Source organism: Macrosteles quadrilineatus, unplaced genomic scaffold, assembly GCF_028750875.1.
Source record: "Macrosteles quadrilineatus isolate MER2022 unplaced genomic scaffold, UCM_ALF_1.0 Scaffold_4__1_contigs__length_99947679, whole genome shotgun sequence".
NCBI lineage: Eukaryota > Metazoa > Arthropoda > Insecta > Hemiptera > Cicadellidae > Macrosteles > Macrosteles quadrilineatus.
Genome location: NW_026542597.1, coordinates 83,725,367 through 83,752,343, shown reverse-complemented (window position 1 = coordinate 83,752,343; position 26,977 = coordinate 83,725,367). Strand labels below are relative to the sequence as shown.

At 34.1% G+C, this 26,977-nt stretch overlaps 2 protein-coding genes across 4 annotated transcripts; one reads left to right on the top strand and one right to left on the bottom strand.

Annotated features, from left to right (window-relative positions):
• The first annotated feature begins 1,894 nt into the window (after positions 1 to 1,894).
• On the top strand, positions 1,895 to 18,645 carry LOC128991857 (thymosin beta-like). Of its 3 annotated transcripts, XM_054415081.1 has the most exons (7): positions 1,895 to 2,026; positions 7,688 to 7,816; positions 8,626 to 8,739; positions 12,130 to 12,243; positions 13,357 to 13,470; positions 16,369 to 16,482; positions 18,098 to 18,645. In XM_054415081.1, the coding sequence occupies exons 2-7, from the start codon at positions 7,693 to 7,695 to the stop codon at positions 18,121 to 18,123; spliced, it is 606 nt and encodes a 201-aa protein (XP_054271056.1). In that variant the 5' UTR covers positions 1,895 to 2,026; positions 7,688 to 7,692; the 3' UTR covers positions 18,124 to 18,645. The 3 variants fall into 3 exon arrangements, with proteins under 3 accessions (XP_054271056.1, XP_054271057.1, XP_054271059.1); XM_054415082.1 differs by lacking the exon at positions 8,626 to 8,739; XM_054415084.1 differs by lacking the exon at positions 13,357 to 13,470.
• A 3,812-nt stretch (positions 18,646 to 22,457) lies between these two features.
• Positions 22,458 to 26,471, bottom strand: LOC128992171 (60S ribosomal protein L18a-like). The gene is made up of 4 exons (XM_054415617.1): positions 26,361 to 26,471; positions 24,367 to 24,546; positions 23,317 to 23,493; positions 22,458 to 22,668 (listed from the first exon to the last, which is right to left on the bottom strand). The coding sequence occupies exons 1-4, from the start codon at positions 26,376 to 26,378 to the stop codon at positions 22,510 to 22,512; spliced, it is 534 nt and encodes a 177-aa protein (XP_054271592.1). The 5' UTR covers positions 26,379 to 26,471; the 3' UTR covers positions 22,458 to 22,509.
• Between the last annotated feature and the right edge of the window lie 506 nt (positions 26,472 to 26,977).

Sequence of the window (26,977 nt, the reverse complement as noted above, 5' to 3'; positions counted from 1 at the left end):
CCAACAGCCAAGTTTGCCGCTCACGTGCCGTGATAAGTCACACTTCCGAGTATTTTTCATAATGCTCCTAACTTCGTTAACCTATATCGTGAAAATTCCTTATTCAAACTACTATTAAGTTTACGATTAGAAACATAGCATTTGCTCAAACTACTTTCTAAAAATACTGTACACCTAGGTTCAAAATCATTTTATAAAAAAATATTAAATTATTAAAACTATGGTTGTGAACTTAATACGACAATACGAAACTTCCCTAATGTTACTGATATCCAAAACAATTAATTATACACTAAATACATGATCCGAGTCTATTAAGTCGAGTTACTAACGAATCGATTAAATAAAATTGTACAACGAAACAACTTTTCATAGTGCCCAAACTTAAATTATGATCCATCAATTTACGTTCAAGTTTGAGAGGTAAATTTTGCAGAGCACAACATATTTGAAGCATTACGACTTTTTTTACTTAATAACACGAATATTTCAAGATGCAGTTTCAGTTCGTAAGTTGTTCTTAAAGTATTTTGGCAATTTCAATAGCAAATATAGCTCTTTGCCGGAAACTAGACTCGGATTTCTCATGATTGATTGAGACAACATAGCGGCTAGCGGCATAGGGTGAATCACCACTACACTACTCCACTATTGATCGAATAGGGACAGTAAAAGTAGGTCCAGTAGACTACGGCTGCTGACATACTTATAGACTTGCTCTCTCAGTGATTTACATCTGAAGTTAGACAGGGGTCTTATTGCTCCGAATCTCATTAACTCGATCGCAGCATTAAATGTAATTAAATCACATGATTGGACAATATTCGTCGTTGAATCCTCTTACCGCACTTTATCTGTATTCCCGTTATCGCAGCATTACATGTGACTAAATACTGTGATCGCATCATTAGCATTATCAGCTATTACCCCTGATATTATCAAGACATCGCAGCATTATCTGTATTCTGTGATTGAGTCCCGTGATCTGTATTAAAATGGTCGCTCGTGGTCGCAATATGACCTCTGTGGATAATTCCAATGACCGCAAAAACCGCATCATTCTCTGTGATTAACTCTCACTATCGAAGCATTTACCTTTGATTAAGTTACCGTGATCGCAGCCTTATCTGTTATTAGCTCTCCGTGATCAAAGCATTGTCTGGAATATTTCCTCTGATCGCAGCCTTAGACGACATGTATTAACAGGATTACAAAAATGTGATATGCGATTAAATCCTGTGATCGCATTTTTATCCGTTAAGCTTAGGCTACGTGACCACTGAATTATTTTTGTTAAATCCTTTTTTTCGTAGCATTGTCCGAATGAATTACATATTTTTCAGCTGTTTTTGGCGTTTTTGCCACAATGCCATTTGTTGAGGTACATGCAATTTCACTATTCCTGTAGTGATTTGCAACATATCACTCTTCTGTTGTGAGTTGCGTCACAATTTAATTTGTGGTCGATGAGCACAGATTGATTAAATCCCAGCAACATCAGCCACAAGTTTCCCAACTACCGTATCTACTCACGGCTATTAGCGCACTTATATTTTTTCTATAGTTTGTACGGTTGCTGTCCCAAAATAATTCCAGGGATCATTGACCCTTGGTGCGACAGCTGACACATATGTGGGCTCAAGGAGAACAAGGAAAACCCATCAATTTCCTAAAACGTTATAACTCGAAAATAAACATCGAATTGCCCGCATAAACTCAACACAAACTGAAAATATTGATCAATTATTCGCAGACAAGTCCTTAACTGCAGAGACAATTTATTAAATCCTTGAGAATAATAACGAAGCACTTGTCTATGAAAGGGAAAAGCTTGTACGCAGACATCCACATAGGGCAGTCCTGATAGTCACAGCTGTTGGTTGGTATGACGACCATGACTCATTCTGCGCATGCGCACTAGCGGTATTCGTCGCCAGCTTTTCAGCCGGAGCCGCTCCGATTCAGTCTGGTGTAGGTGTGGCCGGAGTGTTAACTTCTTTGAAGGATAAACTTAAAATTGTTACCGGTAAGTTACGCCAAGCTTTTTATCATTACTCATTAAATGGTAATCTTCAATGATATTTCATTTAACGAAGAAAAGTGTTAGTTTTAGTTATGTTTAATGGTTTTAATCCAACAAGTTTCATTCATGATTCCTTGTTTTACCCTGTTCCTGTTGCAACGTACATTGACAGATCGGCGTTGTGTCACTTTAGCTTGTCAAATTATAAGCCGGCGTGTAAATAAAACCAAAGAAAGTTTAGACTTTTAACGTAAGCTATAGTTTCTTTTTGACTTTTATAAAAAAATTATTAATTCCAGAGTTGAATATGGTTACCAAACTGCATTAAAAATTAAAATAATAAATTAACAATTAACCTAGCATTAGAACTAGGACTTTCTTGTCTATGATAGGCCCAAGTTAGTCCTAGGCTACCCAATTTTTAGGAAGTAGGTGGAATTTGTACGATACCTACCCCTTACGAAATGGTTAAGTAAACTTTAAACATAAAAAATCAAATTGAACGGAACTTCAGTTAAATGGAGCTTAGCAAATATTATCTTTGTTAAAATTCAATTAGGCCTGGGTTAAAAACAAGAATTTTTTGGTGCTTTTCTAAAATATTATCTAAGCTCCGGTAAAATATATCCTAGGCTTAATGTAACCGGTATCTTTGACTATTTATACAACTAGACATTCCATTCCCATGTTAATTTTGTTGCCAGCTTTTACTCAAAATTATCGTAACTTAGTTGATGTGAGCCACAGACAGATTGTCCTGATCTAAGCTACTAATTTTACTTTTTTACCAATTGAAACTACTGGAATGACTAATTGTGAGTTAGCAACTTTTATGAGCCATCAACTTAGTCAAATATGTAAATTAAGGTAGAAAATAGAATTTTAGACACTAGCGCATTCTGTGACTGGCTCACACAACTAAGTTCTTTTTTTTATTGGCTACAGCTGGTCCATATAGATGGGATGTCTACTTCTGTATCCAATAGTCAATGCTGGTACTTATCCAACTAATCCATGGAATTATCTAGGCCTATTTATCATCTAAGAACATACCTACATATTGTAACTTAAATTTAAATTTGTTACGAACTTTAGACGCCAAGATAAATAGCCCACTTGGACGTTGCTAGCATAAATATATAAGTTAGGTACCTCAGTTCAATAAAAAATATGTTTAAGTTAAACATAAAAGACATAAGCCTAGCCTATTACCTATACACAGCTAGATTAATTTTTTCAGTCGATGATGTCATGGATAGGTTTGTTAATGATGATTTTATGAAGCTTGAACACTGTCACTTTTCTGAGTGATCTATACTTTCTTGTCTTAAACTAATTTTCTGCAGAGAGACTTATTAATATAAATAAACCCTCCAACTAACTTAACTTATATTTTGATGGCAATGACTTTTATCTTTTATGTTTTGCAAGAAACGGTCCGAACCCTGTTTGTATTACTGTAAGTTGCTTTACGCTGATAATTACATATTGTACTATTAAGTCATAAGTGATAGCCTAAGTTCTTTATTCCAAAATAACAAATAATACATTGTATTGGAAAAGTCATTACAATAATTATTAAAATAATGGCTATTAAAATAATTAATGATAATAAGTTACCTGTGTTCCTCTTTTACAAACTGCTTCCAGGAACAAAGTTATAACGTACAAATGAAAGGTTCTTGTAAACAATTGTACAGCTCTTTTGATCTATGTAGTAGATTAGATCCGCTATGATGATTACTGAGCAGGTTTTGTTAGATACTTTTAACCAGGATCTGACCAGAAATACCACATGCTACCATGGCTGTTTCCTGGATGGGCATGGGGAGATCTATGCATTTAGTCGTATGGTTTGCCTATGAAATGTCTTCTGTATTCTTTCTGTAGTCCAGATTAGTAATTGAAGTTAATCAACCAGTTGTATGAAGTACAAATCTTAAATACTCCAGGATTGTTTTCAAGTCTTCATATCAGAATGAACTAAACCTACTTGTTGAAGAGTGTAGTTGTAGACTTAGTTCTTAGTCATCCTGGAATTTTTAAGCAATAACAACACTTAAAAAGTATAACACTTGGACTGCAGAAAGCTACGATCTTATCTATACTGTTGTGGAGCATGGAGACTGTTGAGCTGATTCATTTGTTGACGTCAACTGTACAAAATCTCAACATTTTGTGATTTGTTGTAATAAATTCTTGATTAAGATATAGGAGGCCAAACGTGTTGTTTCATATAAACATATTCATTTGGATTTTCGTTATCTTTGGACATCTAGAGTTTCTCAAAACTGCAACTAAGATGGGTATGGCTTTAGCTTGTTCTTATTTAGTACTTCCATCAATGATTGTATCCAGGGCAATTAGTGAGTTGGACATACATTTCAAGGAAAGAATTATATGGTAGGACTACCCAAAAAACAGCCTTTCTGGATTGTCCTCACACATTCAAATCCTTTTCAAAGTTAATTGTAAATGTGAAAGTCAAATAACAGATTATTTGATTTGTTTTTACATGGGTAATACTGTACCACATGCTACCGAGATTGATTAATGAATTTAATCACTGGGCTGTCAGTCTCAATAAGTTAGAAGATTGTTTACTACTATGTTTGATCACAAATAATCTTAATCAATTCCAATGAATAAAAACTCAAAAGAAAACTGAGCCCCAGAAACGTAGGAACAAATTTGAAGTCTTTACTAATATTTATGGAATAGCATTCATCAGAAATGGTAGTAAACTTGGATTGAAATAAACTGTCGGGTGGTAATCTAAAACGAGGCATTTAAAAACATTTGTCACTGTGGTATGAATAAGCTTATGTTACAATGTTTAGGGGGATTAATTTGTGACATCTTCTCTGAAGAAAGATGTTGGCTTTTTACCAAATATTTATGAGGTTTTTTTTGCACACTGGGGTTTTTGTTATACTAAAGCTGTATTCAGTTTGGAATAAAAACACTAAACCCAGTTCAATCGAGCTGCAAATTTTGCTGCTTGAAAATTTGGTTTTTTCTCATAGAGAAACTTTTAACCATACCAAATAAAATTTGGATTTTTTTATAAATTAAATTATCTTTTAAAGAACTAATTAAAATTTAAAACTTAAGGAGGAGATAGAATTTAAATAATTGTCAATAAAAGGATGAAAATCTGCTTAAGTAGCCCGACTTGTCAAGGACGGTTTATTTAATGTAGGAGCTGTGTATAAAATATCAAGCTATGACGGCTCATCTTCAGCAGCCAATCACTATTGCAACAGACCCCATCTAATTATGTTTGTGGCATATTTACACATACGAAAAAAAACATTTGTGGGTTTTATTTACTATTACTGGTGTAAAAAAAAAAAAAAACACCAGTCTGGTAGTTTTGTGGCTCCAAATTGCAATTTTTGTAAATGTTATGTTCAATCTTGTAGGTAGGTTTGTTTATGTTTCGGCTTATTTATTAGTTTCTTAGCTGAATCAGCTTATCGCATACCAGCCATTATTAATTTAAAATTGATCTGCCTTGCCACACTTTATATTCAGTGTGACAAACATCTACTAACATAACTTCCACACGTGTCTAAGACTGTGACAACAATTGAGATTAATAAATTTCAACACTGCAAGTTATCGTAATTGCTAAATATTGGCTTTTAGATTTCCGTAGTAGACTATTATTAGTCAATCGTGAAATAGGCCTACCCTAGGCATTTCCTGAAACAAAATTGTCACTCGTCAGAACCATTTAATATTTTACTAGGGATTCCCAAGCAATTCAAAATATGAACAAATATCATTCGGATTGAACATGAGATTTTATAAAAGAATAATTACTTGAGAAACCGAATTCACCCTGGATGGAATTAGATGTCTAAAGACAGCTCTCCTAGGGATGGCAGCTGTGGCTAGAATGTTTGTAAGAAGTCCCCTAATGGTGAAAGACGTAAGCCATATGGTACAGTGTGGCTCTGTAGTGTATGACCTTGACATAATCGTGTTCTGCCTCTGGCTGAAGATGTCCTCTTGCATTGATTAGATTCAACACCTGTACACCTTGATAACACACTATGCTGCAAGTTAGCTGGTGAACTTACGATTTGTTATTGGGGTTTTTTATTCAATTTGTAAATCCTCCTACGTGAACAATGAATATTACACTGGAAGAGTTTATGTGAAAGTATATCTGGTTCAAATTGATTTAGTTTCTATAGGCCTAGTAATATGCTTTTGATCATTTGTTTGGTAAAAGTTATGTTAGTAGTTGGCACTGAATATGTTTTAAGATTTTGTGAGAAATGTTAAGCTAATAAAAAAAATCCAAGTCAAAAGTTATTTAGCGCATTTTCCATGTTTTTTAAAAGGATTCCAAATTGTGCAATTTTGTTATTTTTATTTTGTGTTATCGCAACCAATGGCACTTTTTAACATTTAGAAAAGGGTTTTTACTATATAACGTTGACCATTTATCATGGCATCATTAATTGATAGTCAAGTCAATTGACTGCTAGTTCCAGTAGCAATCTCGCTTGTAATCAAATTAGTCCTGCTTGTGTACAAAAGAAAAAATTGTGAAAGTAGCATTGTGATTGTCATAAACAGTCGTTTCTTCGCTGGTAGGTTTAAATTTTGACCAAAATTTAAGCATTCGGAGTGAGCAAAATATTGGCAAATATTTTGAGAACAGCTGTTTTGTTTTGCCAACTAGGCTATTGAGAAATCAGCTGTTTTGCAAACTGATTAAAGCGAAAAAAATGTCACTTTGTAAGACTTAGTTACAAATTTTCTAAACGATTAAGGAATAGGCTAATAATTATAAAATTGCTTGTTTTCATCAAGTGGTTTTGAATATGTATTCATTTATTAATAATATGTATCCTCCTGCAACTTAAGAACTGTGATTGATATAAACCAGTTTTCACATAAATCTGCTACACAATTTAAAATCTAGTTCATTAAACTCTTTACTAAGTCTGCAATTGTACATCCTAATAGGAATTCTTTTCCATCAACTTTTCAGTGACCCGGTTTTTACGCATTCCTTGCACATATGACTTTGCACAACTCCTGACAGTGGACAGTTTACTAATGGCTTGACTAACACTGTCTACTTCTCATTTTTCCAGCCATTTGTCAGAAAAAACATTTCAACAGAAAACTTGTTTAAATACTTTGTTTCTGTAGTACTTTTCAGATAAAATTTGATATGGTATGAATTTACTATGTTCATTTACACACATTAAACCGGCTGAATACATCACATTAACAAATAGAATTAAATGTACATTTTTGGCAACGATTTGTGTTTTTGAGACTTATGTTAATCCTTTGTTGTGCAGCAACTGACCATACTATAATATGTAGCATGCTGCTAGTAATCAAAAATCCATGGTATCATGTACAGTAAATTCAATGGTCGTTTGAGTGTTTGAAAGCTTTTAACAATTTTAATGCCAATACAAAGCCTGATGACTTACTGGTGTGATTCATAAGCCAAGTCATGCCTTATCATTCCAGTGATAATTCCCTTGTGTTCCTAAGAGGTTATTAGGCAGGCGGAATAAAGTTTCCATGACCACTGATCTGAAAACATTGTTCATAATACCATTCATCTTTGGAGACTAAGGTGTATCGAGTCAGTAGTGAAAAATTGATTTAATTTTCTCTTTTCAGTAAAAATGACGAGCCCATCTAGCCCTAAGAACCTCCCCAACGAGCTCAAGAACCAATTGGAGGGGTTTAACACCGACAAAATGAAGAAGGCTGACACACATGAAAAAATTGTTCTTCCAACGGCGGAAGGTAAATTATTATTGGTGTAAATTTTGTTCACTGTAGTGCTTTGTGTATTTGCATGAGTTTTGATTTTGAAATACTTGATCCCCCATGAAATGAATGTGAAATCATGATTATCATGGATTTGTTTTCATTGTTGACCGTAAGTTCTTTATAAAATAACTATGTTCATGGTCTTTGTTTGTCACTATTATCAAATTAAATTTAAAACGTTACCTTACTACAAATGTAACAGTGCCCATATCTTTTATATCTTGATATCTTTTATAATATTTTAGGGTGTGGTGTAGTTTGGAATATCTTCATTTTTAGAATTATGGGATTGGAATTAAAATAGCTAGTCACTTGGGTTAAGACTGAAAAATAGTTTAACCATTAGCGTGTTAAAAATTAATTTACCTAGCTACATTGTAAAAAACAACTAAATTTTGGATTCCTTCTATCCTTATTGTGTTTATATACTTTTATTGAAAATAATAAAATATAAATATAAACTAATTAAATTAATATTTTGTGACCCTAATACTGGTATTTTAAAACTAACAAATCATACACTGTACCTAAACTAGTGTATGTAAACTAGTGTTTGTACCTAAACTAATTGTACCTAAACCAACTGCGCAGGTATATTGTTTTTGTACAATCGTCAAAGTTTTGTGCTTACCCTAGTTAGTTAGTTTTGCATGACATACCTATGAGTCATATAATTGCTGTGTTTGCGACTGTAAACGTAGCCTAGTTGATAGTGTTGTGTTTACGTAGTTCGCTGCATGGTTTGCATGTTGTGTTTCATTTGTGATTTGTTTTACATTTAGACGTAAAACAGGAAAAGCAGCATAACCAGTTGATTCACAGCGTAGAGAATTTTAAAGCTGACAAATTAAAGAGAACAAATACACACGAGAAAATCATTCTGCCGAACGCCGAAGGTAAAGTTCTAAAGGATTCATTTTCGGCAATTCTCACAGAAATGTTTGCTAATGCAAAACTACCAAGTTAATATATTTACCAAAAAGCTTCTAAGCTTACAGAGTTAATTTTAAATAATTAATGCTTTAATTAATGTTTAAAACCTCCTCAAAAACAGGGAATATTCTTATACCCTTAACATACAATAACACTTAACACTAAACCACGATTTTAGCTTTTATTTGATTGTTTTATCTTGTCACGCACATAGAGACACTAATTATCAAATTGCATTGTGATTTTTACATTTAGTTGTGAAAGCTCACACATTTTAAAGTGGGGTTTCATGAATGTGATTTCTTTAACAAGTTTAAATTGGGTTTTAGTTGGCCACAGCCTCAATGGTATATAAATATTTTCAGCCACGTGTTTACTAATCAAGCTGCTTAGTTAATTTGCTTTGTTTCCCTATCACTTCTGGATTTTAATGTGACAACAAATTTGTATGCAGCAGTTGAATTTTCCCATAAATAAGCGGTAAAGTAAAATACACGTATAATCATAGTTTTGTTTTTAATTCTTGAAGACAAAATAAAGTACTAACAGAAAATACTCTTGTTTTTTGTATTTACACCAATTAATTTCCATAGGTGTTTAAAAGGGAAAGATCTCATTTCATATTCAATTCTTAATGCAATTTTACTAGGCTACATAGTTTTTAATATAAATACCATCAATATAAATAAAATTTTTGTCTGTACATTGCTCGAAATTAAAAAAAAAAGGTTATTTTTATGTTTTATATATTAAAGAAGCCGAAACAAGTCTCATCTCAATTTCTGTCTGTCTGTCACAGCCCAAGAGGCATTTTACGCAGCCTTCTCCTGAAAAACGAGAATACCTATCAAGATCCAAATCATTTTAATGTATTCACTGGAATATAAATACCATTGATTAACTTATAAAAGACATATAGGTAAAATTCTTTAAATTTTCAAAATAGCTAACACAAATTTTTCATAGTCAAACTTGATAGCTACCATCAAGTTAAAACGTTAAAAAATCTTTCTCACTAACAAGAACAAAAAAACAAATATCTAGTGCTTGATAAAAAATATTTTTTGGCTCAATCCTGAAATCTTATATACTTCATGAACTATATATTTGCATGGTCTTTCTAAATGGCTGTAGTATGGCTGTAGTATGTCTTGATTGCTTCGTTTTGCATGTTTCGTTTGCATGGGCATGTGTTTGTAAACAAATTTTATGTTTTTTTTTGTGGAATGTTATATTGTAAATAATATTTTTTTAACTACACAATAAAGTCAGAGCTTGTGGGTTTGAATAATTTAATCATATTAAAAATATCTTGTTTTGGTGGTGGGTTCAGTTCAAACGGTTTGTTTTGTAGTCTTAAACCAAATGTCTTGGAATGCAGCAAGATAAAAATAACGATGAGCTGGAGAGTGTGGCTGTAGCCTCGGAAATGACAGACAAACTGGTTAGTGATAGAGAGAGTGAACGCTGATGACTCACGCCCACAAGCTTGACTGGTCTTGAGTCGGAGGCTTTCAAATGAAACTTCCTTTTGTTTTTGCGTTCTGTCAACAATTTTGTAATGACGTTTACAACTTTAGAGACTTGGAACAAATTTTTGTTATTTCAAATTGATTTGACTTTTTTTAGATTTTGAAAATTTATTTTGAAATAAAGTATAAAGTTTTGGAGCATTTGGAACTACAGTAGAACCTCACTCAACGATTTGTGGACTTGATGGATTTGTTGTCGAGTTTGGGCATCAATTTATCCAGAACATTGACATTTTTAATCTGTTTTAATAAACAAATTCATAGCTGACTAATTTTTAGATATAAATTTATTACCTGAGTATTTTTACATATTGAGTACCGGTATACAAAGAAATTTTGACTATTAAACAATTGAAACTAAATCTTCTGAAAAAGTTTGTTATTGCGTGTGCCTGGTAGCTGTTGACTGTCGAGTTACCAGGTGTCGAGTTAGACTTAACTTTTAGCCTCGGGTTATTTTACCATAACATTTTGAGAAATTATTTTTTTACTTTTTTAGATTTTAAAAATGAGAATTACACCCTTAATTGGTTTTGTATGAAGTTTTATAAGTTAAAGTTAAAAAAAATTGTAGTTATAACTAAGGTATATCTAGAATTTTTGCCCTTTTATAAAAATTTGAGCATAAAAAAATTGATTACCAAATGCTGAGTAGAACAATAACTCATAATACAATTTTGAATTCAACAACTACTTGAGAATACTCCACTAAAGTTTTTCCTAATGTGAAACAGTCTGTCCGAGGTACTTCTAGCTAATCAAGAAACATTAGTGTAGTCCTATCTTGTTTGTGTAGCTTGCATACCAGAAATAGCTGACATTATGATGGTGAATGTCACTTTATTTCCTGTTATATGTCCCTTATGAAAAATAGAACAGAAGTTGTCATTTTGTTAGTTTGAAGTTGTTTTAAGAAGTATTGGTTTTTTATGAACAAGCAGTCCAAAGACTATCTTTGTTTAAATATGTACCCATAGCGCTGTGACAAATGGCATCTGGCTTGGGGTCAAATTTGTAGTCATAGATGTATTATATTAGGCCTATATATTAGAAATCAAATTAACATGCTAACTAAATAAATATTTTCTGAACACAGTTCTGATATATTCAACATGTTATACATGACTGATTTTAGCATACCTTTCCCGTTTCTAAGGGGTTTGTGATTGTGCCTGTTTTGAAAAATAAATCAATTGGATTTACTTAGTTTTACCTTTGTTCTACCAAACAATGTAATTTGTAGGACTTTTTTACATACACAGATAGAAATAGGGTAAATGAAGGACCACTAAACAATATGATGAAATACTAAATCAATTAGAATCTACAGGGATAGTTTACATTTGTCGACATATTTGTATACCATACATTTTACATTTGCGTTACATTTCTTAGAGGAGTTTATCAATTATTTGAGATGGGGACACCACCCCAAATATGAGTTTAGAATGTTGTGAGATGATCTGTGTAGCTTTGTTACTGACTAAGGTCAGCTGGTTTATCAGTTAGGATCATTTATTTGAAGCCAAATTATCAGGAACAGCTATTATCTCACATTTTTTTTTAGTTTAGTTTTACAAGTTGCAGTTTTAAAATACTGCTCATTATGCAAAATAAATCAATCCCTTTCATACTCATTTCAATTTTCATCAGCTCAGAGTGTTTTGTTGTGTTTGATCTAATTTGTAATTCGTCTTGAGCAACTACTGTGGGCTTTCATGCATTATGCATGAGCTGAACACTTGCAGCACATCAAGGCTAGAGCTCTAATAGTCTATGTTTATTGTTTAAACTCTATCAGTTTGATCATGTTCCGTCTAGATGTGGCTGCGGAAAAAACGCAGAAGGCTCTGATTCAGGGTGTCGAAGGATTTGACACGGCCAAACTGAAACATGCGGAGACGCAAGAAAAAACCGTTCTACCCGACAAATTCGGTAAGTTACAGTTGTGGTATTGTTTTGGGGTTTTTAAACTGTACCAATTGAAGCATGAATTTTTGTGTCTACGCACTGGAGAGTTAACTATTTTTTGAATATTTTATTTTGTTTGAAAACTTTTTGAATACGCTTAGTTGTTTCTTAGGTGTTAGTAGTGTGTAAAGTAACTGTTTAATTTAAATTAAGCAATGGATTTCATGGAGAAATTTTTGATTATGGATTATTCTAATTTATACTGTAGTTAAATCTCTCCAATGTGTACCAATTGGTGCATCCAAGTATATTTTTTTGTTAATTCATAATATATCTATATTGAAACTAAATTAATAAGGCTCTTAAAATGGCAAAGATGAAAATAAAAATAATTCAACCATCGAGATTGATTGGTAAATGTAATTTAAAATGTATAAACTAAATATAATACTCTGGTTGGTTTTAAAGAATTAAACCCAAGTATTTAATTTTTCACTCTTTTTAAATTTAGTGGTGATTGGAACCCTTATTATGTTTTAATCCAAGCCTTGTAATGTAATCATAATAGTATTTATAGCAATATAATGTGTGTGGTAAAATAAAACGAGAATATAATTAATCAATTAATAAAGCTGTAGGCTATTTAATTTTTAAACCCACAGTTAAGTTTTGAGATGTCTCTTTAACCTTTAACTATGTTGTAACCTAGGCCACAGAAAACGTACTACTATAACCCAGAATGCCAACCGCATGGTAAAAAGCATTAAGCGGTTTGAGAGAGCTTTGCCTGTCAATCCGTAGGCAGCGCCACCAGCGTTGCCCTGCAATAGCATAGCAACGCTGGTGGCGCTGCCTACGGTTTGACAGGCAAAGCTCTCTCAAACCGCTTAATGCTTTTTACCATGCGGTTGGCATTCTGGGTTATAGTAGTACGTTTTCTGTGCCTAGGCCTACCATAAAACCCGACTTTACAATGACAATTTTAATTCATCTCAAATTCCAACCTAGCTTTTGCTCTCATTTTCTGAAGCGCTTAAAAATTAACTAAAATTAACAACAGGGGAAATATTAACAAGAGAAGTATAATACTGTATATTGCTTGTTCTGCATGATTGCTTCATTAATGCCTGCATGTAGATGTGCTGCAAGAGAAGCAACATCAAAACCTCATCGATGGTGTGGAACACTTTGACAAAGCTACGATGAAACACACCGAAACTCAGGAGAAAAACCCTCTGCCCGACCCTGAAGGTTTGTTACAGCATGTCACAGTCACACTGTTTGGTTGTGTTTTGTGTTGTGTTCACCTAAGAATCAGTGTTGTTTTTGTATTTTTGTGTTGTTTTATGGTTTCTTTATTAGAATTTAATGTGTCCTACGAGTCTTCCCTGGCCTGAATTGGCTGCGGTAAGGTCAGATAACACGGAAAATAGTTCAAAACGTGCGTGAATATGTTATAAATTAATATGGTTGCTCAGGGCCGGACTACACGAGCGTATGAAACGCCGCCGACCGTCTGCTTTTTTTGCAGAGCCAATAGGTTTATATGATGTGGACTACATGAGCGTTTTGTCTGCCTGGTGAGGACGCGTAATTCAGGCGTTCGGCAGATCTAACGCCTCTGGATGCGTAAAATACGCGGGCAGATCGTCGGCTCGCCGGACTACACGTAGCGGCAACTAGCATTTCTCCTGCGTGTTGGTTGATACATCCCTCCCATCACTTTGGCAAGTCCAATTCTGGACTACTTGTTGTAATTGGAGTAGTTTTTTTTATTGTTTTTTGTGTCTCAATATTTGTATTTGTATTGCTGAAAGAATTTGTCTGAGTACATTCTGTGGAAACATTACTTGAAACTGCACTGTTACTAAACAACTTGATAAGAGCCTGCAACAATATATCATACCAGCTACACATCTGACTTGTACAGTATCGTTTCCATATTGGAACGGTCCAAATGTCAGTCACATTGGGCGTTCTATACGCTCGTGTAGTCAATGTTCTCGCGTTCAATACGCTGCTGATTGTCGGCTTCGTGTAGTCCTAGACTTTTTTGCGCGTACTGTCGGTGGCGTTTCATACGCTCGTGTAGTCCGGCCCTCAGCTGTCAAATATATTTGATACTAACATGGTCAGGTCAGGGTGTAACATAGGACACAAGGGCCTTGGGATAGCAGGCTTACCTGATTGGGAAAGAGTCCAAACTGGTGCAAGAGACATAAAACTTAACACACAACTTTAGACTATATACACAAAACATTAGAATATTTCACTGTCATCGACAGCATTTTCAACTAAGGAAGATAGAGTTTTCTTCAGTTCCAATATGGTGGCCGCCATTAAACGTAAATCCAATAACATCACTGTCCACCCTATTGGATCTGAAGAAAACTCTTTCTTCCTTAGTTGAAAATGCTGTCGATGACAGTGATATATTCTAATGTTTTGTGCATATGGTGTAATAATTGGTGTCTCTTGTGTTAGTTTGGACTCATTCCAAACAGGTAAGCCAGCAGTCCTCACAAAAAATCCTATTTCATACTTAGAACAAGTAAAGGGAAGTAATAGATCATACAGAAGTGTTCTATAGCTTTTCTGTACTTCTAAGGTATCCTTTCATTCCACAAAACAAAATCCTGGCCTAGTGCCTTTTGTTGAAAAATCTTTATGCCTTAGTTTGCCTTCCATTGAAAGCACTAACTTTCAAAGGCATCATCTCTTAAAAAAAATACAGGCAAAGTAAAAACACAACAACTATTGTAACTGTAAAATAGAAGATAAGTAATACCCATTTATTTGTTTTTTTGTTTACCTAACCCGGTTTCGGCAAAGTCAGATAAGCGAAGAAGTAGGACAACACCAGATGTGTTTATGTGTTTGAAAAACAATAAATTATTAACCTTTCTTCATTGTCAAATCTAGTCAAAGCTTTTTTCTTCCATTGAAAGCACTAACTTGTGAAGCCATCATCGCAAATTAAAAAATAAAATCGTCCAAGTAAAAAAACTACCACACTTGTAATATGGAAGTGGTTTTTTTTTCCATTAAGTAACTCTGTTTGGACTTCCACTAAGACAAGAGGGTTGCAGAGAAATTTGTAGGTCTAAGAAGTTGACAAACTGGTGTGTAATGCTCTAATCAGAGCGCTAAAACTATCAGAAAATACATTAACGTAAAGTGTTACATTTATCTTTCGAGCAAATGGGGTTGTCTCGACAATAACCAGTCATACCTATTTGATGGTCAAATTTATTAATTGTGACACAGCTAAGCTAATTGGTTTGTAAGGTTAACAAGCTTAGGAATAATGCATCAATGTAATTTAAATCTCCTGAATAGACTAACCTCTTGACCCTTGAGAAATGATTTAAAATTAAAAAAAAATCACTGCCTCTCATATATTCTCAGCCTTTTTAATCTGAATTAAATTGAACAAGACTATTCAAATTTTATAAATTTAAGGGGAAAAACTTTAAACTGAAATGGACGTTTCCTTGCAGGGAAATTATTGATAAGCCAAGTGGTTATAGTGCTTGCCTAACAATCAAAAGGTCGCCGGTTCGATACTGAGAAAAGTCAGTAGCTTTTTGATGGTTTGAAACTGGACCCAGCTGTTCCTGATCATTAAATAAATTATCCTGGTTAATGAATCAGCTGTTCTTAGTCAGTAACAAAGCTAAACAGATCATCTGACACCATTCTACACTCATATTTGGGTTAAACGTAAAAATACACAACTAGGTAATAATTGATTGACCATTGCATTTAAAAGTCTACAGCATGTTATGTTGCCATCAATAAATAAAAGTTTTTGTAATTTTCATTTTTGAGCTTATGGTTCTTTTATTATTGGAGAACATTCAGATGAAATTCCTTCCGCAGCTAGGCAAATATGTATCTCCTAGTCTTAGGTCCTACTAATACCTCATAATATCCCCAGATTTAGCCATATTAGGCCTACATTCAGGTCAAATAGTAAAATTGATATTTTTCATTTTGAGATTATAATTTCTTTTTACTAATTACTTTTGTACTAATTTCAAACAACTGGTAAAGACTTAAGCCATTATCAATAAATGTCTGTCTGTTTATAAAGCTTTTCATAATCCTGTATGGTATTGTACAAGTTGTAATTTTTTTATTGTTTAGCTATTGAAGCGGAGAAAGGCCAGCAACAATTCATCGCTGGAATCGAGAACTTCGACTCCAAGAAACTGAAGCACACAGAAACAATTGTGAAGAACCCCCTCCCCACTAAAGAAGGTAAGAACACAAAATAATCATGACAATCTTAACTGGACACTGTTATTTTTGTACTGCACAATTTTTATTCTAAAACTAACACCTTAGGCAAGTTTTAAGGTTGACTTGGCTGGCTCTCCTCCAGTACTTAATATTACAGTCTCCAATTATGCGGATCAATTGGGGCCGTAACACATTCGGATAGTCAAAAATTCTTATAATTAGACTTTTATTCTAATTGCAGTATGTGTTTGCGAAAATTTCACAATTAAAAATTAACGCTTTTGCCGCAATCGCAGATGACGATTATGATTTTTTGTGACTGGGAGACGAAGATGATAGCTAGACCAATAATAGCCAGACCAATCAAGATTTTAAGGTTTTTCCGTGATCGGGGAAAAAGATTACGTTGTTTCCGTAACTGCAGGAGGTAATGATAATGTCTACAAGACCGTGGATAATGATCAAGATTTTGCCTCGATAACGGAATGAGGTGGCAATGTTTCCATGACCATGGAAAATTATCAAGATTTTGCTACAATCGTGAAAAATGATGACGAGTTTCTATGACTGCGAGAGACAATGATTATGGCTACATGACAGTGGAATATATTTCACATTTTACCGTGATTAAGGAAGATGATGATGTTTCCGTGACTGCAGGGACGATGATTATTTCTGCAAGACCGCGGAAGATGTGCAAGATTTTGCTACGATTGCAATAAACAATGTCAATTTTTGTGACCGTAGAAAATTATGAAAATGTGAGAGTTTTGGATTTTACTTCAATCACGGCTTTTGCTTTCTTTAAAAAGGATTATTATTACTGTGGTTTTAGGGTTTTTATAATTCTTTCTTTAAGATATTCTGATAATCGTCTATTTGCATTATTGGAGTTTGAATGATTGAACTTCCCAAAATATCAGTAGAAAATAACGTAGCTAATAAAAAATGAGATTTTTTGCATCAATTGTTTATGAATTTATAAATTATACATCACAGATTTATTTTAGATTAATGATTTGTTACAGGCTCTGGATTACCAATTAATTATTGAAAAGGGTGTAAGTAGGCCTACCTACTTATAGTAATCCTTATATTCAGCAACTAAGTTCGGTATCAAATTTGAGCTATTTTCCCTTCAGTCTGTACACAGACATCCTATTTTAGTCATCGTCAGCCAGTCATCACTGAACACATCATCTAAGAAAACACATAACAAAGAGCTCAAAATGATGATTTTATCAGTGTCTATGCCCTTTAATAGTAGTTTCCGCAACGATTGCGTAAAATAGTGTTATCGACACGAGTAGAAACTTTAAGGTATGAGCCTTCTCGAGTGCCTTAAAAACTTCAACACACAGACATCATCTACTGAAGAAAGTCATATGTAAAACCCAAAATACAGTAGTAATTTTATGTATCATTTTTACACGCACACACAGAAATAAGTAACGTTGTCCAAATCAGCTGATTTGTCAAGTCTCAAGCCCAGCAGATGTTGAGTCTTGAGTTCAAACCAAAAATCCAAAGTAATATTTAGATCGCTGTTGCCAGACTTTTCTTTTTAACCATATTCATTTTTTGAATATTCACCTTTGGATTATAAAAGTATAATAATGTTGTCGTTTTTCAGCTATTGATATGGAGAAGAAGGCATAAACTCAACCAACTGAAAGAGACCATTTGGACCTTCCTACAGGAAAATCTCAACAAATTATATTGTTATTTTCAATATTTATATATAAGACATTTTGTAAAAACCATTGAAATTCCTACTGAAGACATGATGTAACCGAGCATTCCGCCCTTTTGTAAGAAGTTTATATGGAAGTAAAGAATTTTTACAACTTATGGATCGAAGAGGTGCTTCCATGTCAGATTTTGAAAATGGCATTTTTGTATCTACAGACTGCAAGCCTCTTGATATTCGGTAATAAGTTGGAGAACCAAATCAGTTTTATTTTTGTATTTAATTTTTATAACGATAGGATAAGTAAATATTAACTCTAGGTAGGTTGCAAACACATTCAGCTTCTTAATTTCCAGGGTTTATTCTTAGTCTAATATTGTAAGATAATTATATTTTACTTTTATTTATTCTTTATTGAGCTAGTCGAGAATACTGAAATTTTGAAGCGTACTTGAAATTTGTAACCAATTAAATCTTATAAAAACCCAAAACTGTGTGGTGTATTAAAGCCCTTTTTACTTTTTTATTAGCTGGTGTGTATTACCTTGTAAAGGTTTCCATTTTCATTATAACATATTACAATGCAATGTCTTGAGTTGCAAGAAAGCCAAAGGAGGAAATGCATCATTTTAAACTTAACCAACTGTTATCATAACTCTTGAGACATTTTACATGGATTCTTGAGTGTTACAAAAATATAATTCCAACAAAAAGCAGGAATTTAGGTTTCATTTGCTCTAAGTGAAACCTTGGTAAGAACATTGGCTAAGAGTGAGTTTAAAAATGTTGATCCCAATGTGGCATATTATACAATAGAATGCACAAACTATGTGGGATATTAATTCCTAACAGCTTTTAATTTTTTGTCAACAATGTATCAAACATTTATACCATTTACATGTTCTGTTTGAGTAACATATGTTATAAATTACCATGATACAACAATAGACAGCTGACGGACAAGTAATGGTTTTAGTCTTAGAACAGCAGGAGCACACAAACTCAATTAAAAAATATCTCTCTGTAACAAAGAGCTCAAAATTAGGGGTTTTATCAGTGTATGCCCTTTAATAGTAGTTTACGTAACGATTCCGTTAAATAGTGTGAATGACAGGAGTAGAAACTTTAAGGTACAAGCCTTCTCGAGTGCCTTAAAAACTTCTATGAGTGTTGTTAAGACTATTGAGTTACGTACACTACTTTACCTACGACAGTGTTTTAATTACTAAAATCACTACTCATAACTTCTAAAAGAATTCTCATTGCCTCAGACAGTGGTAACAATGATCTCCATACTCCATGTTCTCCAAGGTGCTGGAGATAGTCATGAATAATCAACTCATGGCCTACCTTGAGAGTAACAACCTTCTCTCGAGTGCCCAGCATGGATTCAGAGGCGGGAGATCTACAACTACAGCACTCATGAGTCTTGTAGAGACGATTACAGATGCTTTTGAACACAACGAGTCAATCCTCCTAAAACTCTGTGATCTCAGCAAGGCTTTCGATGTTCTGTCCCATGAGCTACTTTTGTAGGCAAACTCGCAAAGTATGGTGTAGGTGGAACTGTGCTGAAGTCCTTGTACTGCTATCTGGAAAATCGTAGGCAAGTTGTGGGCAATAAATAGGGCCTCCTCCTGCATTAGACATCTCACACGGAGTGCCGCAAGGTTCGGTGCTTGGTCCCCTCCTTTTCAGTGTGGTGGTAAATGATTTGTGGCTAAATGGTTCCATTCTCCTTTTCACTGACACAACCTTGGTAACTAGAGGAAGTGACTTAAAGTAACTGCACATTGACATTGATAGGGTATGTGTATGGCTATCCAGGGTAATATGCCTCATACAGAAACTTCGGCACGTCATACCAAGGAAGTACTTGGTAACTATCTACCATGTTCTATTCCACAGTCATCTTAACTACGGCTTGGTATTTTAGGACCACTCGTCAACAGTGGAGGACATCTTGCTCTTACAGAAGAAAACTGTAAGAATAATAATGTCACTAATGTCAGTCGATCATACAGAACATTGCACGCCCTTTTTTAAAGACCTGGGCATTTTCACAAAGCCAGTATGTGTTGAAAATCCTTACACTACTGAAAGTTTATGTTCATCTGTTTGACAAGAGAGAGATTTACCACCAATATGGCACTCGGCGATGCTGTCTCGCACGCATCCTGAAGAGCTATCCTCACAATGCCCATAAGGCTTTTTAACACCCTACCGGAGCTTCTTCAAACCAGTTGCATAAATTAAAAGAAAATTGAAGTTATGCACAAACAGATTTCACATCAAGCATCGGCATTTATTTTACAGTCCCACTCAGAAAATCGTACGAGTTATCGAAATTTGTACCATCGAAAAGGTTGATCATACCTTCACCCGACTCCAGAAATGGTCATATTAAAAAGATAAAAATTTTGAGGTTAAGGGTGTAGCATAGAGCACAAGGGCCTAGGTTTTTAGGATTTTTTGAGAGGATAGCAGGCTTACCGGAATGGGAAACAGTCCAAACTGGCACAGGAAACACAAAACTTTACTACTATATACACAAATTTATGACATTTGTGTATATAGTTGTAAAGTTTTGTGTTTCCAGTGCCAGTTTGGACTCTTTCCCATTCAGGTAAGCCTGCTATCTTCTCAAAAAATCCTAAAAAGATAAAAATGTTGGTATTCATTTATGAAATTTGCTCCCCACATATTTCTTATGAGAGTTAAATTTGGTTTTTCTTTTTCGAGTTAGTTTGGCTCTTCTACCTGACCGATTTTCATGATTGAGGTATCAAATTGAAGGTATGCACGCACAGATTTAACACTTAGCATCAGCATATATAGGGTGATTTTTTTATTGGTGCGGTTTTTAAAACTAAACAAAAAAATGAAAAACAACCTGCATTGACATAAAAATTCATTTATTTGAACTACAGTGTCATGACAGTAACGTTTGAAAATGATTTCTTGCATATGGGCTCCATTCCGTTCGCGTAGAAAGCCCAATAGAGAAGTCCAATTTTCGAATACTCTTTCCAGCAGCTGTGGTTGAATTCCGCCAATAACTCGACGAATGTTAGCTTCTAAGTCATTTAAAGTTTCAACGCTATCGGGCAATGTTACGGGAATTTTTCGTTCCTCAGCTAAACGAACTTGAAGTGGATTTAGAAAATGTCTGGTTCCAACAAGATGGCGCGACGTGCCACACGGCAAACGACACAATTGGCCTCTTGGCAGAAACATTTGGTGAACGTATCATCTCATTTAGAGGTTGTGTCAACTGGCCCCCACGGTCGTGTGATATCACGCCAACAGACTTCTTTCTGTGGGGATATGTTAAGTCTCAAGTATACGCTGACAAGCCACAAACTTTAAATGACTTGGAAGCTAACATTCGTCGAGTTATTGGCGGAATTCAACCACAGCTGCTGGAAAGAGTATTCGAAAATTGGACTTCTTGATTGGGCTTTCTACGCGAACGGAATGGAGCCCATATGCCAGAAATCATTTTTAAAAGGTTAATGTCATGACACTGTAGTTCAGACAAATGCATTTTTATGTCAATGCAGGTTGTTTTTCATTTAGTTTTAAAAACCGCACCGATAAAAAAATCACCCTTTATTTATCTACTGTAGGCCAATTACTCGACCTAAAAACATAAATTTGCTTTATTTTTTAATTCTTACTTCAATTTAAGATGTATTTTACCAGTTATAATTATATAACCCAATATATTTTGGTCTAAGAACCTTCAGTGAAATACCGGCTTTTATTTGAGCTATTAGTTGTTCAAATCGGACGAGTTTCAAGCAAACACAAGGTGAACAAACAACATTAAAGTTATTTATTATAAGGGTTTTCTATGATTAAAAATCAATAGCTCCAGTATATTTTAGGTTTTTGACTCAAAATAATCAGTAAATTATAAAAGGCTATTATTTGACCTATTGATCATTTGAATCAGTTAAGTTCAAAATACTGTATTACTCAATCAAAAATCTAATTATATGATGACGTGATATTTTTTGCAACATTGCGGAGCAGCATGTATCTTATGTAGCAGAATGAAGTTCATCGATGGCATAGGCCCTTTTAATCATCGTTAACATTGTCCACAATAATAGTAGATTGTTAATTAATTTAAACTGATAATTGTAGTGCATGGCTTGCATAGACACAAGAAAACAAAATAAAAAATAAAATCTTTTTAACATTCAAAATAAATTTACACATCAAATTACTCGCTATTATCTCAACCTACAACAAATCTCAACTTGAGAAATAAAACACAGGAAAACAAAACAAAGAATATTTTACAAAGGTTTAATAAGTAAAACAAATGATGCCACCGAAATATCCGCCTACTGGAAGAAGGTACGTGGCTTCCTCACGGAGAACTTGGGCATGGACTTGGTTCCCTGGATCCTCTTGGGGAGAGGGAAACGAATCTTGGAATCGTGGAATTGCTTAACAAGAGGACGACGGCAATTAGCAGCTTTTACGACTTCCACCTTGATGATCTGAAACAAAACAAAACTTTTAGATATCAGCAAGTTAAAAACTTTAGGACACAAATAAACAAATCCAAGAACACAGAGCTGCTAATCTAAAATAATCAGAGCTGGACACAGTTTGGATTGCAGCAATTAATTTTCAGATCAGTCAAAAATGCAGTTTAACTGCTTCAAAAATAAAAAAAAATTAATTTTTATTTTGAATTGGGTATTTTTCCTATTACAGTACAGCAAAATCTTGACCACATTCTGCAATGAATGTGATTTTCTTACTTTCCTTGACAAAATCTAGAAGCAACTGTACTGACCTAATTTTTAAAATGAACATTTTCAATTGGACAAAATTTATATACACTTTTTCTCTGTCATCAATACTAATGTAAAATTTCTGGATTTCCTGATTGACTTGATACCCTTCAACAGTAGTAATGCTCACTCCTTTTCTCAAACTATGAACTTGCCAGTTGCCATTTTAACAATTAAGTCACTGAAACCAATATTTGAACACTGGGAAGATGTTCAAAACTAAAGAGTACATTCATCAAACTGCTTAGAGATCTTACACTAAGAAAGTTTAGAAATACATTTGTAAAATTGCTATTAAAGTTCTCAGAATTGCTCCCCCCCCCCCCCCCCACTACAGTGTGTCATTACCTGGATGGAGTGAGCACGAGCACGGTGGCGAGCGCCCATGTCTCTGTAGCACTGAGTCACAGCTCCGCTGACACTCAGGTCTCGGTACTCACGGTACATGTTGTGTGTGCCTGATCGTGAGTCGTACCTCAGCCAGATACCAAAGTTCTTGATCTTGATGGGTGACTTTTCAGGGATCTGAAAATAATATGCAGTGATCAATATCAAGACATAAACTATCCATCTTTATTCTGAAAAAAAAAGTAAAGGCCTACCAACTGTTTAACCATGCGCGAGCGGCGGCTACAGGGTGAAGCTTTTCAAAATCTGATGTTTTCAGTTGATTATAGTCACCCTTTTAAAAAAAATAATTTTTATTGTAGTGGTGTACGTTCAACGCTCACTAAGGAATGCATTGATCCATATATATACGCCCAATGCTTGTCAATTTTATTTAGAAAAAAAAAAACTTGTATTTTTAATGAACTGTTAAAAAGGTTAGTCCTAACCTCTCAAACCCAAATTATTGTTGATAGGGAAATCATTGACTATTGGATACAGAAGTGAAATTTAAAAAATCACGATACTGTAAGAACAATATGACGTTTTTATTATTACTTTACCAAAAGAGGAAACAAACTGATCTAATTGTAATACCATAAAATATAGATTTGGATCATTCAATCTAAACGGCATTTTTAATAAACAACACGTAACACTGAATATTCCACTGATCTTATCTTACTAGATTTACTTGACTTAAGAACACATAAACAGACTGAGCGGAAAAATATCATAAGGGATGAATCAGCGGCAGGTTTTGTAAACAACAGATGTAACGAGATCAGTCAAGCCTACCCATCACTCAGAAATCAACCACAAAAGATAACAACAGTTATCACAACAATAATAGGCCTATGGATTAATGGCCTAACATGTTTTAACGTCATATATGCGTCGTACGCTTGTGACCTTCAGATTCCTAAGTTCAACTTTCGGGAAGGGTTAAAATTAGGGTCTATTAAAAGATTTGCTAATCAAATATATATATAATATATATATATAACAAACCTGTTTCAACGATACGATTTCTCCTGTGCTCTTCTTGAACTTTTTCAGCTGACGCAGGAAATACCAAAATCTTGACTTGGCGACAATATAATCCGGAGCAAATATCCTCATTTTGTAAAGAGGAGTGTTCTTCTCCTTCTCATTGGGAAGCTTCCTTCCGATCACTTCAAATTCTTTCAGCTGAAAAACATGATCAGTCTCAATGAAAACGTTACGAACAATACGAAAACATGCATAGCTCTCAACACCACAAAGGTAGCCTATTAAGAATAGGCTATTAAGAACAATGGTCAGTAGCCTATAATTTATTAAGCATTCATAAAATAATCAAATCAGCCTTTTTATAAATTAAATATTCCTAACAAATTCATTCCGGTAACTTATGTCTTAGTTGTGATGTAATTATAATATTATTATTCTTTGTTTGATGGTTATTCATGACTAAATAATTTAGTAGGCCTAGGTAATTATGTATTATTTAGTGATGAGTAACCGTAAAATAAAGAATAATATTCCTAATAAATAGATACAGTAAGTAGAGCCGATATGCAAAATGTGTGGTCGAGTAGACTATTACATTTCACTTGGTGAATGTCATACATAACCTACAAATGAAAAACACACAGTAGGCCATTTGTTTGCCCGCAAACCGATGCCAAGTAGGACGAGCTGTCTGCACAATGTTAATAATTGCAGAGGCATTTCTGCTCTGGCATTAAATACCAGCTTACATCACATTTTGTCAGTCTTTATTACGAGGTTTTGGTGTTGATATAATTGTGTCAAGTAGCTTATAGGTAGGGTATGAGTGAGATTTTTTCGTTCGGACAGTCCAAATTTGAAACGTGTAGCATATCCGATTAAATGTTCGGATATGACAAAAAAAAACAACAGATAGGTGGTATAATCGGGGAATTTCACCCTTTGACAGAACTATCAAATGTTCTAGACTACTGCCATATTGTATAACACTAATATAGGTACAGTATATTCAATGTTGAATACAACGCTATACACGATATATAAAACAAAATAGTGTTATATAACTTATTCAATGCTTGTTCGTAATGATTGTCATTCGAAAGTCTTTGAGAAATTACAAGAAATCATGTGATTTGGTAAAAAAATCACGTTTTGCTCGCACTGACGTCACTATGCACACACCTTCTTTCACACGCCTTGCCTGGGGAGTAAGGAGGGGTAATCGACAATAAGTAATGCGCGTGCCTTAAAAAATCTATTGCTGGCCATTGTGCGGAATACACGTCCGCGATAAGTTACATATTACTGATGATTCCAACAAATAGAGGACACTTTGGGTACAGTTTCTTAACTGGGCTATGCCACGCTATGCTAATATCGATTGAAACTATCGATTCGATTAGTAAACTTTCATTCGATTTTTTCACCGTCAGCAAGTTTGGTTGGTTAGGTTAGGTTATGATAGTTAAATTTTATAATAGATATATTTAAAAATATCGATTATTAATCAATATTTTCAATTCGATAGTTTCAATCAATAATTAGCATAGCCCAGTTAAAAAACTGTACCCGACACTTTAACGGACACGACAGTATCAACGTCATGTAGGCTACCTGGGGAGTAAGCTAGGTGGGTAAAATCAGCAATAAGTAGTGCGCACAATCAAGCAGAGACCCAAAATATCTAAGGCCTAGCTCTGCAAAGACCTGCGGCCAAACATATGACCCAAAATGTGTAATGTACAGTTTTAAATATTTGTTTTTACAGTCCTAAATATGAGTTTTAAAAGTATTATTGACGCCATCTATCCAGTATCACTGGCCAAAGATGAAGGGAAGAAGTATGAAGAAAGTAAACTTCAAAATACGCCAACCAATAAAGATCGGGATCACAATTAGGCCTTGCCTACCTCAGAAATACAGTACAGAATAAAATTGCATGTTTATGAATAGATTTAAAGTATTTTACGTATATTGCTTTAAAAAACCAAATATAAGTGAATATTAGTTACCTCTCCTTTGGCCTTCATTTTAGTCAAATTTAGTCTTCTAAAAACTCTCACGTTTTAGAAACGTCCCTTTCCCGAGAAGACCGGAAACTTAAAGGTTATGTTACGCTTCAGATTAATCAGTAGTACCACTACCATTCATGCAAGCAGGAAACAGTATGCTATTTTCAGAAAAGATGGATCTGTATAGAACTATTTACATGTATTTGTTCATACATGCTATTCTGTTCTTACTATTTTTGTAAATTATTTTTAAGTCAAGGATTGTGTAATTTATTACGTAAAATACCACGAATTTTATTTTCCAGTTGGGAAATAAATATTATTTCATTTCATTTCAGTTGGGAAATAAATATCATTTCATTTCATACAGGTATGTTTTATGGGAGTATGTTTTATCTATGGTTTTTACTATTTGGGGCCCATTTCATAATAAACTACAAGTTACAACTTGTAACCTGTAATTTCCATTAGATTTGCATTGGGCGATCAGCTAATTTACTAATAATATTAGTTTGTACTTTATTATCAAATATGGGCCCTTGGTAGTACTATTTGGAATTCCATAATTACCGAATGGAATCTTGACCGTTGACCATTTCTGGATAGGTCGAGTCAGT

What these genes read in the sequence shown, in the direction of transcription:
- LOC128991857 (XM_054415081.1), top strand. Translation starts at nt 7,693, where the DNA reads ATGACGAGCCCATCTAGCCCTAAGAACCTCCCCAACGAGCTCAAGAAC. An exon ending in TGTTCTTCCAACGGCGGAAG is followed by an intron (nt 7,817 to 8,625) that starts GTAAATTATTAT and finishes TTTTACATTTAG; the next exon opens with ACGTAAAACAGGAAAAGCAG. An exon ending in CCCCCTCCCCACTAAAGAAG is followed by an intron (nt 16,483 to 18,097) that starts GTAAGAACACAA and finishes GTCGTTTTTCAG; the next exon opens with CTATTGATATGGAGAAGAAG.
- LOC128992171 (XM_054415617.1), bottom strand. An exon ending in AAATCGTATCGTTGAAACAG is followed by an intron (nt 23,494 to 24,366) that starts GTTTGTTATATA and finishes TATTATTTTCAG; the next exon opens with ATCCCTGAAAAGTCACCCAT. An exon ending in CTCGTGCTCACTCCATCCAG is followed by an intron (nt 22,669 to 23,316) that starts GTAATGACACAC and finishes GTTTTGTTTCAG; the next exon opens with ATCATCAAGGTGGAAGTCGT.